This window comes from Oncorhynchus masou, chromosome 12 (assembly GCF_036934945.1).
Source record: "Oncorhynchus masou masou isolate Uvic2021 chromosome 12, UVic_Omas_1.1, whole genome shotgun sequence".
Taxonomy (NCBI): Eukaryota; Metazoa; Chordata; class Actinopteri; order Salmoniformes; family Salmonidae; genus Oncorhynchus; species Oncorhynchus masou.
The window spans coordinates 68,345,361-68,361,624 of NC_088223.1; the positions used below are offsets into that span (position 1 = coordinate 68,345,361).

The following is a 16,264-nucleotide window of genomic DNA, read 5'->3' on the forward strand; positions in this document are numbered from 1 at the left end:
TTTACCTAAGACACTGCAGATCACATTATAGCCTTGCTTATTCTGCTCCACTATAACAAAGTGATGCTCAATATTCTATCTATAGAGAAAGTGAATTCTGAAATATCCCAAGAGAAAGTTTGGGCAGGAAATTATGCAAAACGGGGATAATTTTTTGTGGTATTTCCCCCCCCGTTTCGATCTGTCTTATTGCTGCAACTCTCCAACGGGCATGGGAAGTGAAAATCCAGTTGTGTGTCCCCCGAAACATGACCCGCCAAAACGCACTTCTTAACACCAGCCTGTTTAACCCGGAAGCCAGGTGCACCGACCAAGGTCAGCCTGCATGAGCCCGGGCCGCCACAAGGAGTTGCTAGAGTGGGATGAGCTAAGTCCCCCTGGCCAAACCCTCCCCTAACCCAGACGACGCTAGGCCAATTGTGCGCCCCCCTATGGGACTCCGGATCACAGCCGGGTCTGTAGTGATGCCCCTAGCACTGTTATGCAGTGCCTTAGACAGCTGCACCACTCGGGAAGCCCTACACAGGGATTTTAACCGATATGATTAATCCCTCCCCGCTGACACACAACAAAGAAAACAGTAATGTTAATTAATGTAATATTGGTTTTGAAGAATTAAACTTATAAAAAACATTAAGTGAACCAGTGAGGACCCCACGTCATTCCATCTCTTTGCTCCTACCTCAAAGGCACTGAACAATTAATTCCTAAAGTGGAGATGGTCAACACATCCGTCAAAGAGGCCAGGGTGGCGGTGGCAGCGGGAGCTAATTAAAGATGAATTAAACATTGTGTGATGAAGGCAGGATGGAGGCTGAGATGTGCTTGGAAGAGAAGAGCTCAGCTGCGGCAGTCTGAGCCTCATTAATAAATGACCACAGGATAGCCCACTGCAAACAGCCGAAACACTAGTAAACAAATGAGTCACATGTACACTGAGGAAGCATTTGACACTAGACCAAAAATGTTACAGACCTATATCCACCCTGCCCTGTCTTTCTAAAGTCTTCGAAAGCCAAGTTAACAAACAGGTCACCGACCATTTCGAATCCCACCATACTTTCTCCACTATGCAATCTGGTTTCCGAGCTGGTCATGGGTGCACCTCAGCCACGCTCAAGGTCCTAAACGATATCATAACCACCATTGATAAAAGACAGTACTATGCAGCAGTCTTCATCGCCCTGGCCAAGGCTTTCGACTCTGTCAATCACCGCATTCTTATTGGCAGACTCAATAGCCTTGGCTTCTCAAATGATTGCCTCGCTTGGTTCACCAATTACTTCTCAGAGTTCAGTGTGTCAAATCGGAGGGCCTGTTGTCCGGACCTCTGGCAGTCTCTATGGGGGTGCCACAGGGTTCAATTCTCGGGCCGACTCTTTCCTCTGTGTGTGTGTGTGTGTGTGTGTGCGGGCAACGATCGGTTCAAGAGCATGCATTTAGTTTTACTAGCATTTAAGAGCAGTTGGAGGCCACGGAAGGAATGTTGCATGTGTGTGTGTATATATATATATCAAATTGATCAGAAATAAAGTGTAGACATGGTTAATGTAAATTACTATTGTAGCTGGAAACTGGTTTTTTAGTGGAATATCTACAGGCCCATTATCGGCAACTATCACTCCTGTGTTCCAATGGCACGTTGTGTTAGCTAATCCAAGTTTGTCATTTAAAAGAGTAATTGATCATTAGATAACCCTTTTGCAATTATGTTAGCAAAGATAAACTGTTCTGATTAAAGAAGCAATAAAACTGGCCTTCTTAAGACTAGTTGAGTATCTGGAGCATCAGCATTTGTGGGTTTGATTACAGGCTCAAAATGGCCAGAAACAAAAGAACTTTCTTCTGAGACTCGTCAGTCTATTCCTGAGAAATTAAGGCTATTCCATGCGAGAAATTGCCAAGAAACTGAAGAAATATATATATATATATATATATAATCTCAATGATGTTGCTCTTGCTGCTGGTGATTCTCTAATCCACCTCCACGCAGACGACACCATTCTGTATACATCTGGCCCTTCTTTGGACACAACGAGCTTCAATGGCACACAACATTCCTTCCCTGGCCTCCATCTACTCTCAAATGCTAGTAAAACTAAATGCATAATCTTGAACCGATCGCTGCCCGCATCTGCCCGCCCGACTAGCATCACTACTCTGGACGGTTCTGACATAGAATAAGTGAACAACTACAAATACCTAGGTGTCTGGTTAGACTGTAAACTCTCCTTGCAGACTCACATTAAGCATCTCCAATCCAAAATTAAATCTATAATCAGCCTCCAATTTAGCAACAAAGCCTCCTTCACTCATGCTGCCAAACATACCCTCGTAAAACTGACTATCCTACCGATCCTTGACTTTGGGCGATGTCACCAAAGCCCCATATACTACCCACCATTGCGACCTGTATGCTCTCATGGACTGGCCCTTGCTACTCATTAAGCTGGTTGAGAGAATGCCAAGAGTGTGCAAAGCTGTCATCAAGGAAAAGGGTGGCTACTTTGAAGAATATCAAAATATATTTAAATTTGTTTAACACTTTTTTGGTTACTACATGATTCCATGTGTTATTTCATAGTGTTGAAGTCTTCACTATTATACTACAATGTAGAAAATAGTGAAAATAAAGAGTCCCTTGAATGAGTAGGTGCATCCAGACTTTACTGGTACTGGTGATGGATGGATGTATACTACTGTTCAAATGTTAAAAATGTCCTTGTTTTGAAAGAAATGCACATTTTCTGTCCATTAAAATAACATCAAATTGATCAGAAATACAGTGTAGACATTGTTAATGTTGTAAATGACTATTGTAGCTGGAAACAGATGATTTTTTAATGGAATATCTACATAGGAGTACAGAGGCCCATTATCAGCAACCATCACTCCTGTGTTCCAATGGCATGTTGTGTTAGCGAACTGGCAGCTTCATCAAATAGTAACCGCAAAATACCAGTCTCAACGTCAACAGTGAAGAGGTGACTCCAGGATGATGGCCTTCTAGGAAGAGTTGCAAAGAAAAAGCCATATCTCAGACAATAAAAATAAAAGATTTAGATGGGCAAAATAACAGACACTGGCCAGAAGACCTCTGCCTAGAAGGCCAGCATCCTGGAGTTGCCTCTTCACTGTTGACGTTGAGACTGGTGTTTTGCAGGTACTATTTAATGAAGCTGCCAGTTGAGGACTTGAGGCATCGGTTTCTTAAACTAGACACACTGATGTACTTGTCCTCTTGCTCAGTTGTGCACCGGGGCCTCCCACTCCTCTTTCTATTCTGGTTAGAGCCAGTCTGTGCTGTTCTGTGAAGAGAGTAGTACTTAGCGTTGTACGGGATCTTCAGTTTCTTGGCAATTTCTCGCATGGAATAGCCTTAATTTCTCAGAACAAGAATAGACTGACGAGTCTCAGAAGAAAGTTATTTGTTTCTGGCCATTTTGAGCCTGTAATCAAACCCACAAATGCTGATGCTCCAGATACTCAACTAGTCTTAAGAAGGCCAGTTTTATTGCTTCTTTAATCAGAACAACAGTTTATCTTTGCTAACATAAATGCAAAATGGTTATCTAATGATCAATTAGCCTTTTAAATTATAAACTTGGATTAGCTAACACAACATGCCATTGGAACACAGGAGTGATGGTTGCCGATAATGGGCCTGTAGATATTCCACTAAAAAAGCAGTTTCCAGCTACAATAGTCATTTACATTAACCATGTCTACACTTTATTTCTGATCAATTTGATGTTATTTTAAATGAACAAAAAAAACAAGGACATTTCTAAGTGACCTCAAACTTTTGAATGGTAGTAGACACACACACGCTCGCATACCTTTGTCACTGAAGTCGTCCACCAGTATGACCTCAGCGATGAGCTCAGGGGGAGAGCGGTTGAGCACGCTGTGTACTGTCCTGAGCAGGGACGACCAACCTTCGTTGTGGAATGGGACGATGATGCTGGTGTTGGGCAACTTCTCCCCATACAGCTTCTGTTTACAGCTAAACACACACACACCAACAGGCAAATAAAATAATAAGCAACAAACAAACAGCAATTGCCAAAAAGCAAATAGAGTGACTACTGAGGGGCTGTAGAGCAGGGTTGGTCTTCATACAGTGTCTGAGTATGAGGATCAGTTTTAGCTTTTAAGAACATAGTGAATAACATTACATGGCAGGATGGGACTAATCCGAGATCACTCATAGTGTGAGATTCTTTATGATGACAGGCCCTGGAGTTGCACAAAAGTTATCTTCTGGAGAGATCAACAATACTTTAGTATTATCATGTAGGCCTAGTATTCATGACCCACAAATGTAACCGTACGCAATGATACACAGTAATGATATCACAATATTAGGCTATATAATATGATTACTATATTGAAGTAATCATAGCAGATAATGAAAGCGGCAGTTTCTGGTTCATTGGTAAAAATGAGCGCAAGAGCAGAGCACTAGCCCAAATCTAATTTGTTGCAAAACATTGAGACAACTCAGACCAATTATGAGCACACCCACATTTCCTTGCATTGGATCGCTAGAGCAATGGAATTTAGTGGCTTCCTTCATTGGAATACTGTCACAGCAAATCAAAGACATATCAAGACCAGATATCCACTCTGCAATTCCAGTGGTGACAACATGACTCCACGCGGGAGCGGGCCTCCAGGGCAGACAGGACCACCGATTAGATACGGGAGAGCAGGTGTGGCCACCTCATTGGTCTAACTGACAGAGTGATGGGCCTGACAGCCAATTGTCACAGTGACACTTCAGCTGTCAGAAGGCCAAGCTCCTGCCACAGCATCCTCTTCATCATCCCTCACTTTTTCACTAAAGAGGAGAGGGTCCCAGGTCCCACAGATAGTGCTGCGAGAGACCGAAAGCGGGAGAGAGGGTGAGAAAGAGGAACAAAGAGAACGAGTGCGAGATAGCTAATTCCTCCCTAATATGCAAAGGCGGTATACTGGGGTATTTGGAAATAGCCACAGGGGGGTTTTTAATACGTTTGAAACCAAAAAAAAAAAAAAAAGTTTTCAATACACTTTAATATTTGTAGCAATTGTTTTTCTAAACCCTGCAGTCAACTTGTGCAAAGCATTAGGAGATAAAGCAGATTGCGTTCTTCATTTCACACATCACATTATTTTACATTATGAAGCTTACCGTAGTTCCACAGAACAGTTGAGCCAGTCACGTGTTTGTTAGTAAATAGCACAACAGGAGAAAAGGGGAGTAGGTGAGTCCAGCTGTGTATTGACAGAGGTAGCGATCTATACTGAAAACCAGTGTTTTTGGGATGTGCAACAAGTTGTTTCTTTCCCACACATTCCACAAAAAATAGCTTCATTTTCATCAGATAAACAGAAGGGCAACACTACTTGGCTGGCAGCCAAATGAGTAAATGAGCTTACAATTTTTAAAAAGCAGTCTTTTTTGCAAAATCGATTCATGGTCATCATATTTCTAAAGTTTAGGCCTATCATAGAAAGAATGTAGCCAGTTACATTTGCTAACGTTTTGCTTTAAGTTACTCTTGCATTTTACCAGAGATAAATATGCTGGCTACACCAAGAAAATTACCAGAGAAAAATACCTACATAAGTCCGAGCACTGTGTGCTGAAACTCTCATCCGAGTTTAGAAGTGCAACTTAAGTACAAAATCAATCAGATGCCTCTTCTCTCAGCAGAATAGGCAGGCCCGTTACCTTTGCTACTTTAGACTCCACACAGAAACCGGATATAGACATGCTGCTGGAAAGCCAGTACTGTTCTTCCTTCAGACAAGCATTCCTCAAAAATGTTGTTTATTTGAACAATGTCTCTCATTCACATTCACTTGTAAATGTTCAAACTCACCAAAAAATGACATTTGGTAGCTCCTACCTATATATTAAATTAAAAAAATTGTCACATACACATGGTTAGCAGATGTTAATGCGAGTGTAGCAAAATGCTTGTGCTTCTAGTTCCGACAATGCAGTAATAACCAACAAGTAATTTAGCTAATGTGGGAGCAAATATAACACATAGACAAATGCATAAGATGTACAGAATAGCTGAACATTAAAACCAGACTACATGAAGAGAAGGACACATAGGTGACAGAATAGCTGGACATACCAAGGCCAGAGGGATATACAAAGGAGGGGGTCAGTCAAATGACTAACTGATGACCAATAGACATAGTTTGCATATTTGTAGGATGTAGAGATGCTAGAAACTGAGGAGACACATCGTCTGCTAATCCTAGATAACACAAACAAAAGAATGCTTTTAGCTAAGTGCAGGAACAAAGCAAGGGTCTTGTCATCATTATAATCTGACGGAAAGCAGGTATGGGCATTATTGAGCTGAACAAGCGGGATGCACGGATTGGAATGTAACTTAATTTGCATGTGGGATGAGCTCGTATGCAATATGTGGATAAATACTGGAGCCAGGGCTCTGGAAAGCGGTGTGTGTTCCGCGGACCATCCCGGCTTGCTATACTCTTGTATTAAAAAGCCGAATTGACTTCACAAGTTCTGTAATGCGTTGTATTTGATCCGATTTTCTACGACACTAACAATTCCAAAACTACTACCTTATAGACACAAGTGTAAGGGGATAAAGAATATGTACATAAAGATATATGAATGAGTGATGGTACAGAGCGGCATAGGCAAGATACAGTAGATGGTATTGAGTACAGTATATACATATGAGATGAGTATGTAAACAAAGTGGCATAGTTAAAGTGGCTAGTGATACATGCAGTAGATGATATAGAGTACAGTATATACATATACATATGAGATGAATAATGTAGGGTATGTAAACATTATATTAGGTAGCATTATTTAAAGTGGCTAGTGATATATTTTACATAATTCCCCATCAATTCCCATTATTAAAGTGGCTACGTATAACTTCATGAATTGGATTGCCGGTCTTTGGAATTTATTTATTTTCATTTGCGCTTGTTAGCATATTTAGCTAGCAGCCGCCATGGAAACACACTATTACTTGTGCTAATTTTAGCATTTTTGAAAGACATGTGTTTCTTTTGCATTTGTCGCCCCCTTGTGTACTAAAACAGATAATGTCGAAAATCCCAGGGTGAGAGACGGACAGCATAACGATGTGAAAATGTGGATACCGCCGAACCCTACTCCCTAACCAGACTACTTAGCAGGGCTCCTAAGGACAGAGCAAGGGAGTAGAGCAGCGTAAAAAAAAATAGGGAAAGTGAGACGCCAGCCACAGAGCTTGGGCGAGTGACTGCGGCACATTATTAAACAACCCACAAATTTGCCAGATCGGACCCTTAAATTCCTCTGAAGTGGCCAACGTGTCATTCCCATGGCTGTTGAAACATCAATGGGCTGCTTGGAGCGAGATGGCTAGGGACTGTGAGAGCACTGAGCAGGCAGTAGCCCATTCCGCAGAGGCTCTACTCACTGAAATTAGACTAGGGGAAATGTACCCAGAAGAAGCCAAAAGGCCCTGGATACTAAGACCCAGATGTCTTTATCCAACACCATTGAACAGCTTAGGGAACATAAGCTATTCTCTACTGGCATGTAAAAGTCGTTATACAATGCATTCGGAAAGTATTCAGACCCCTGGACTTTTTCCACTTTGTTACTTTTCAGCCTTATTCTGAAAACGATTCAATTGTTTTTTTCACTCAATCCACAAACAATATCCCATGATGACGAAGCGAAAACAGGTTTATAGAATCTTTTGCAAATGTATTCCAAATAAATACATAAGTATTCAGACCCTTTGCTATGAGACTCGAAATTGAGCATCCTGTTTCTATTGATCCTCCTTGAGATGTTTCTACAACTTGGAGTCCACCTGTGGTAAGTTCAATTGATTGGACATGATTTGGAAAGGCACACAGCTGTCTATTTAAGGTCCCACAGTAAAAAGTCCATGTCTTAGGTCAGTTAGGATCACTATTTTATTTTAAGAATGTGAAATGTCAGAATAATAGTAGAGAGAATTATTTACTTCAGCTTTATTTTCTTTCATCACATTCCCAGTGGGTCAAAAGTGTACATATACTAATTGAGTGTTTGGTAGCATTGCCTTTAAATGGTTTAACTTGGGTCAAACATTTCAGGTAGCCTTCCACAAGCTTCCCACAATAAGTTGGGTGAATTTTGACCCATTCCTCCTGACAGAGCTGGTGTAAGTGAGTCAGATTTGTAGGTCTCCTTGCCCGCACACACATTTTCTATGGGATTACATCCACAGATACACCGTCAATTGACTTAAACGATGTCAATCAGAAGCTTCTAAAGACATTACATAATTTTCTGGAATTTTCCAAGCTGTTTAAAGGCACAGTCAACTTAGTGTATGTAAACTTCTGACCCACTGGAATTGTGATATAGTGAATTATAAGTGAAATAATCTGCATGTAAACAATTGTTGGAAAAATTACTTGTCATGCACAAAGTAGATGTCCTAAACAATTTGCCAAAGCTATAGTTTGTTAACAAGAAATGTGTGGAGTGGTTGAAAAACGAGTTTTAATGATTCTAACCTAAGTGTATGTAATTTTACGACTTCAACTGTAGTTCAGCAATGGGGAGTTACTGCTTCCTACAAGAACACAAAACATGTAAGCTACATGTCAAGCTGTCTTTGAAGCTGTCTTTGAAAAGCCAGTCAGGTAAAAAGCTTGCGTTTACATTTTTAACAAGGGGAAGTGTTGTATTTTCAGCCAGGTAGCCTACATTGTCTAATTCTCTGTATGGTAATAATACATTTTATTTTGTAAAGTGGTTTCTTGCATCATATAAACACAACGTAATGTACAGTCACCTATTTGGCCCATGGTGTTACAGACAAAGTAAAACAGTTATGCCATGTAGGACTGCACTGAACACCACACCCATCATAGAAATCAAAAGCTTGAAAAATCAAAAGCCATGTGAAAATGTTATGGGATTTGCTCCATTTGTTTTGTTGGTAGGCCTACATTAGCCAAAAAAAAACTAAGGCTACAGCTTCAGTGTTCACTGTAAATGCGCGCCGGAAGTTGCACAAAATTCTCACAACGTTCAAGTTTCCGCTCACAAGACCAAAGATTTTCTCAGTGCCCCAAAAAATTGGAAGGAACATTAATCCCGTCACAATGCCTCTCCCCATGTGACCTAATTGCTGTGTCCAAGTACTGAAATGCATGTATAACTGACAGATGCACACACGCCCATGTTAATATTTTTTAATATATAGTAAATTGTAAGGTTCTTTTAGTTATGTGTCGGACCTCAGTAAGACTACCTGTTGCCATTGGCTAATAGGGATCCTAAATCAATCAAATCTGTTATTATTTTACATTATGAAGCTTACCCTAGTTCCACAGAACAGTTGAGCCAGTCACGGATTTGATTGTAGATACACAGTCAGAGCTCCGTCTGCTGATAGAATGCCTATTAGTGAATTCTCATCGGAGTGGAGAAGTGCAACTGAAGCCCGAGATATGTCTTAAACAGAGCTTACATTACAATAAGAAGCATTTTAATTCTGCAAGATATTTCTTATGAATTCTTTGTTTCCTGCGTGAAAAACGTAGAATTCTGCATTAACGCGACCCCTAACTTTAATTTGCTAGTTAATCTAAGTAAGTGGATGAATTAATAAGGTGACAGGGCATCATATTATCAAACACGGCAGAAAGCTGTGACAAGTCAAATCCCTTTGGATTCGTTATTTGTACAGACGCCACCATCTTGATTTCCTTGCGTTTTTTCTCCTCTTCGTTCTCAGCCCATCTTCTCCTCTCAGAGCAGAACAGGCAGGCTCATTGCCCTAGCAACTCCAGCCTACACACGCTGCTCCAGAGCCAGTACGGTTCTTCCTTCAGACAAGCATACATCAAAACTTTGTTAATTTGCACAATGTTGCTTGTTCACAGTCGCTGTATAATGTCCAACCTCACCAAAAATGACATTTGGTAGCTCCTACCTGTATATGTATAACTTCATGAGCTGGGTTGCCCATCTTTGCAATTCGTTTATTTTCGCTTGCACTCGACAGCATATTTAGCTAGCAGCCTCCATTGACATTCAGTATTACCTGTGCTAATTTTGTTAGAAATCTGATATATATATATATATATATATAAGATATCTATACATTGGGCAGCAATTCTTATTTTTTTATGTGCCCCCTTGTGTACTAAACCGGTAATACCGTATATATCCCAGTATGAGAGGACGGTATGAAAATATGGATACCGCCAACCCTAAATCAGATTATCATCTGAAATCAAGATACCTGACGGGACTTTTAATAAATGCAAAAAATCTAACAAAATAAAAGTTCTACCACAGTGCCCATGTTATTTTTGTGAAGACCATTTGGTTTGGAGTTTGGATGAAGTTTCTATGTGAAAACTATTTATGCTGAACAAAAATATAAATGCAACATGCAAAGTGTTGGTCCCATGTTTCATGAGCTGAAATACAATATTCCAGAGATTTTCCATGTGGACAAACCTCTTATTTCTCTCTAATTTTGTGCACAAATTTGTTTACATCCCTGTTAGTGAGCAATTCTCCCTTGCCAAGATAATCCATCCACCTGACAGGTGTAGCAAAGAAGCTGATTAAACAGCATGCTCACCACGCAGGTGCACCTTGTGCTGGGGATAATTAAAGGCCACTTTAAAATGTGCCGTTTTGTCACAAAACACAATGCCACAGATATCTCAAGTTGAGGGAGTGTGCAATTGGCTTGCTGACTGCAGGAATGTCAACCAGAGTTCTTTACAGATAATTGAATGTTAATTTCTCTACCATAAGCCACCTTCATTGTTTTAAAGAATTTGGCAGTACGTCCAACCGGCCTCACAACCGCAGACCATGTGTAACTACGCCAGTCCAGGACCGCCACATCCGGCTTCTTCACCTGCAGGATCGTCTGAGACCAGCCACATGGACAGCTGGTGAAACTGATTAGTATTTCTGTTTATAAAAAAAGCTATTTTGTGGGAAAAACTCCCAAGTGATTGCAACAACACATCATCAGTAGGGTAAAACTAACCTGTCTCACGACGGTCTAAACCTACCTCGCATCAATGCCCAGTTAAGTCCATTTAAGGACCTAATGAATTTATTTCAATTTCCAGAACTCACTCGCGCATAAGAGGGATGCTTGCACTAACGGTACTGGCCCATGCACTGATCAAATACACCACTGGAACTCTGATTAAGATGTTTACATGTACTAATAATTTGAAAGACTGCTCAGACAACAAGGTGCTTTATTTGGCGTACACTTACTTCGATTCTGACCTTATACCGATTAAGATAAGAAGAATAAGGTGTTTAGATGACTAATGCCATACTAGGCCTTCTGCCACAATCAGTTTAATATTAAATTAGTGTGCATATACAGTGAGGCAAAAAAAGTGTTTAGTCAGCCACCAATTGTGCAAGTTCTCAAACTTAAAAAGATGAGAGGCCTGTAATTTGCATGAAGGAATGGGCCAAAATACCAGCAACAATATGTGAAAACCTTGTGAAGACTTATTTTCCACCATAATTTTCAAATAAATTCATTAAAAATCCTACAATGTGATTTTCTGGATATTTTTTTCTCATTTTGTCTGTCATAGTTGAAGTGTACCTATGATGAAAATTACAGGCCTCATCTTTTTCAGTGGGAGAACTTGCACAATTGGTGGCTGACTAAATACTTTTTTGCTACACTGTAAATATACTCAATAGCTTATGAGGAAAGTAGCTACATCTTCAAATATGAATGAAATACACCTTCCACTTAATGCTCACATGCATTTTGTATCATCAGGAGCATGTGAAACAACTAGAGCCCAAACCCCATGTGATATTTCCCCCGATTCCCATTTTAGGGAGGCAAAAGTCACCGATTACCGATATATCTGCAGATATTTTGTTTTAGGGGTGGAATGAAAAAAATACCTAGGTTTATACAACTTTTGTGTGAAAGGATTAAACAGATATTCTGAATGATGCTTTCAAGAAAATATAAAAATGTACTGAATGAGAACATTGTATTTGTGGTTTACAGGATTTCCACCAAAAATAAAAAGATCCTCTATATGCTAAACCACCACAAAGGGTCACTGGCCAGATTGATTTAAACAAAGTAAATCTGAAACTGCAGTTCACAAATGTGACCAGATTCAGGAAACGAGGCGTATGTAGAATGTCACAACTTAACAGGAGAGCCGTTTGAATGTGAAAATTATTTATTTATCAAAATGCGTTTTTGGGCAGAAATGTCTTCCTGAACATGTGAACTTTCGTGTGCCTTAATAACACATAACACAATAACACATAACACACATTCGTATGCCATCTGTAAATACAAATACAATTGTTAAATTACGAGCCTTTTAGGGCCTCCCGGGTGGACGCTGTACTGCAGCGCCAGCTGTGCCATCAGAGACTCTGGGTTCGCGCCCAGGCTCTGTGGTAACCGGCCGCGACCGGGAGGTCCGTGGGGCGCCGCACAATTGGCCTAGCGTCGTCCGGGTTAGGGAGGGCTTGGTCGGTAGGGATATCCTTGTCTCATCGCGCACCAGCGACTCCTGTGGTGGGACGGGCGCAGTGCACGCTAACCAAGGTTGCCTACCAAGGTACCTACACGGTGTTTCCTCCGGCACATTGGTGCGGCTGGCTTCCGGGTTGGATGTGCGCTGTGTTAAGAAGCAGTGCGGCTGGTTGGGTTGTGTATCGGAGGACGCATGACTTTCAACCTTCGTCTCTCCCGAGCACGTACGGGAGTTGTAGCGATGAGACAAGATAGTAGCTACTACAACAATTGGATACCACATGATTGGCGGAGAAAAAGGGGTAAAAAATATTAAAAAATAAAAAAATTACAAGCAATCCCGTATCTGGGAGCGTAATCATAGCCTCAAGCTCATTAGCATAACGCAACGTTAACTATTCATGAAAATCGCATATGAAATTAAATAAATATAGTGGCTCACAAGCTACACAAGCATTTGTGTAAGAGTATTGATAGCTAGCATAGCATTAAGCCTAGCATTCAGCAGGCAACATTTTCACAAAAACAAGAATAACATTCAAATAAAATCATTTACCTTTGAAGAACATCGGATGTTCAGTTAGATAGCAAATGTTCAGTTTTTCCAAAAAGATTATTTGTGTAGGAGAAATCGCTCCGTTTTGTTCATCATGTTTGGTTAAGAAAAAACCCTGAAAAATTCAGTCATTACAACGCCAAACTTTTTTCCAAATTAACTCCATAATATCGACAGAAACATGGCAAACGTTGTTTAGAATCAATCCTCAAGGTGTTTTTCACATATTTATTCGATAAATCATTTGTGGCAGTGGCCTTCCTCCTCTGAACCAAATGGAAAAGTGGACGCAGCTGGAGATTGCGCAATAATTTTGACGGAGGACACCAAGCGGACACCTGGTAAATGTAGTCTCTTATGGTCAATCTTCCAATGATATGCCTACAAATACGTCACAATGCTGCAGACACCTTGGGGAAACGACAGAAAGTGTAGGCTCATTCCTGGCGCATTCACAGCCATATAAGGAGACATTGGAACACAGCGCATTCAAAATCTGGGGCATTTCCTGTATGAAATTTCATCTTGGTTTTGCCTGTAGCATTCGTTCTGTGGCACTCACAGACAATATCTTTGCAGTTTTGGAAACGTCAGAGTGTTTTCTTTCCAAAGCTGTCAAGATATTTTGTCACGAAAAGATGCTCGACTATGCATATAATTGTTTAAAACGGTAACGTTTTTTTATACAAAAATTAAAAGAGCGCCCCCTATATCAAGGAAGTTAAGCCAAAGAAAGAGCTGCCAACCTTCCCCACTAGCCATGATTGGCTGAGAAAATGAGTGGGCTGGACATGCCAAGAGAAGAGTTCGGATTGGTCTGCCATAGAAGCTTGTCAGTCTGTGTGGTATTCCTATCAAATGCTGATGAAAAAAATGTATTGTGTAGTGGAGCTGCATACTTGTGGCTCTCCACTTTCTGGAGGATCAAGTTTTGAAAATCAGCGGAATTAGAGTATGATAACTAAAGAGATGGAGGCAACCCCGGTCTCCGGATTTCATCTTCAAATTAAGGGCAACCGTGGTATGGCATTCCTGACAGGGAGACGCGTCCACACACGATGATGTATACAGGTAAGATAGCTAGCTAACGCTAGACTAACGTTACATTCAGATATTACACGTTTTCAAATTTGACAGAGAGTGGCTTCATTTCAAGCTAACGTTAGTTGGCTGGCACCCTACCTGACATTATTAGTTTCCCAGAGACGTTTGTTGTTCTAGTTCGAGCCTAATGTTAGCTAGCTAACATTGAACATGATTGGTTAGTTCCCAGCACTGCGGCATGGTTGGCACTGTTTATTGTTTAACTAGCTAACGTTGGCTGGCTGTCTCGTTAGCTAATGTTACGATGTGACGTGTGTACAACACCCATTGAATACGTCTGCACAAAAGCGCAATTAAATTGTTGCCAGCAGAGCTGGTTAGGCTGTTTTCATGTTATCCAGAGGTAAACAAATCATCGGCCAGAGCGTCAAGTGTGCATTTCGAGAGTGAAACAAGATGGGTAAGGGTGTGAATGATGCTGAATGGGTGTAGACAAAGAAGAGCTCTTCACTAGATAGCAAAACATTCAAAAGACGATTTTCTCAAACGTGAGTTTACAAGTTGATCAATTTTCAAAGCAGAATTACTTTCCCATTGTTCCTCAAATGCAGTGTATGATATACCATTTTATAGCGGAGTAAAAAAATACCACTTCAAATGTTGTTACATAAGACCGAATCCAGGTCGTGAATCACAAATAAACATTGAAAAGCAGTAACATGTCGTTCGGAACGTCACCACTAGGTGTCATCATCAGCATTTGTCTCGAGTAGATTTACTACAGTATTTACAGTCAAAGGTCATGTAAACTAGCACTTTATGGCAACCTCGCAATGAGTGTATGTTACGGCAAAGGTTAGCTGTTCATTACGACAATGTTTTCTTAACTCCTCATGAATGCAAGCCATGGCCTGAATGATAGAGCTGCGACAACTGTCTTGCTTTTTGCAGATAGCATATTTTGGAAAACTAACTAAATAAGCCCACTGTCTAAAATAAATAGGCCCAGACAGTAATCGTGTTATTTTTGTATCATGGACAAGTGTTCACTTTTGCGCCAGTCCAGTGTTAGAATATAAGTAGCACAGATTGCTAGCTAGCCTAACTACCTTGCTGGCTAGATAGCTAAGCTAATGTTAACTAAGTGAGAATGTGATGAAGACAGGGCTGGCTGCTTGGTGAAGTGTACTTTTGATTATTTACATATTCAAATACGCTGATTACGGCAAGCTACTCACCGTCAAACCACCATGCACTCTCTCTCACGTTGTTACTTAGTGCTTAATTATGTTCAATTAGCAGCTCAGAACGCCCTCTTCAGGCAACCATTGAACATTTTTAAAAATGAGCGCAAATGAGCAGACGTATTTGTTTATGTGTATATAATATGAATGCTTTATCAGTGGAATAAAGACAGATACAAATATTTTTGTGAAAGTCTAATGTCGGCAGATAATATCTGTCAACCGATCGGGCCCAAGAAACAACGGTGACTAAACTATACTTGTCCTTTCGAAGGAACGTGGTGTTGACAAGCTGGGTAAATTAAAAGAGAAACACACACTCACTTTGGGTGCCGGATGTCTGCGACAGAGCGGTTGAGGGAGATCCTATCGCTGACATAGATGTTGAACCCATTCTCCCTGTAGGCCTGGTCCACCCGGTCAGTGTCCGTCAGAGGAAAGGGCTTACCCTGCTCCCCGTTACCTACGCACGCACGCACAGAGAGAACAGAATAGACATGAGTGCAAAGATAATGTCAACTTAGGTTGAAATGCCTTGGTCCATCCATCTGTTGTCATGTTCTAGCCAGTAATTATCTGCTTTTCTCTGACAGACAGTGAAAGTACCTAGACTTAGTGTCAGCTAAAATCCCTTCTTCTGTCTGAGGTACAGTACCTGCTGAATGAACCATAAGGACATTGGAAATGTCTTGCAGTCTGTCGACCACATCAGTTTTAAATGGCCTACAGTTGTTGTGTTAGAATCAAAAGCATTGAAAAGCTCATGTTCCTACAAACATATAATGCCTTGTGTGGAATCATTTGTTATTGCAGTATAGTTGTGGGCTTCAAACCTCAAAATTAAAGGGGAGTGTGTGTGTGCGAGGGAT

General features: G+C 40.8%; 1 protein-coding gene across 1 annotated transcript in view; it reads right to left on the reverse strand.

Moving 5' to 3' along the window:
* LOC135550715 (polypeptide N-acetylgalactosaminyltransferase 10-like) overlaps positions 1–16,264 on the reverse strand; it is a 104,108-nt gene that overhangs the window by 66,916 nt on the left and 20,928 nt on the right. The window contains exons 3-4 of the mRNA XM_064981765.1: positions 15,720–15,858; positions 3,840–4,006 (exon numbers count right to left, since the gene is read on the reverse strand). Coding sequence (XP_064837837.1) covers positions 3,840–4,006; positions 15,720–15,858 — 306 coding nt within the window. The remainder of the gene's footprint in view (positions 1–3,839; positions 4,007–15,719; positions 15,859–16,264) is intronic.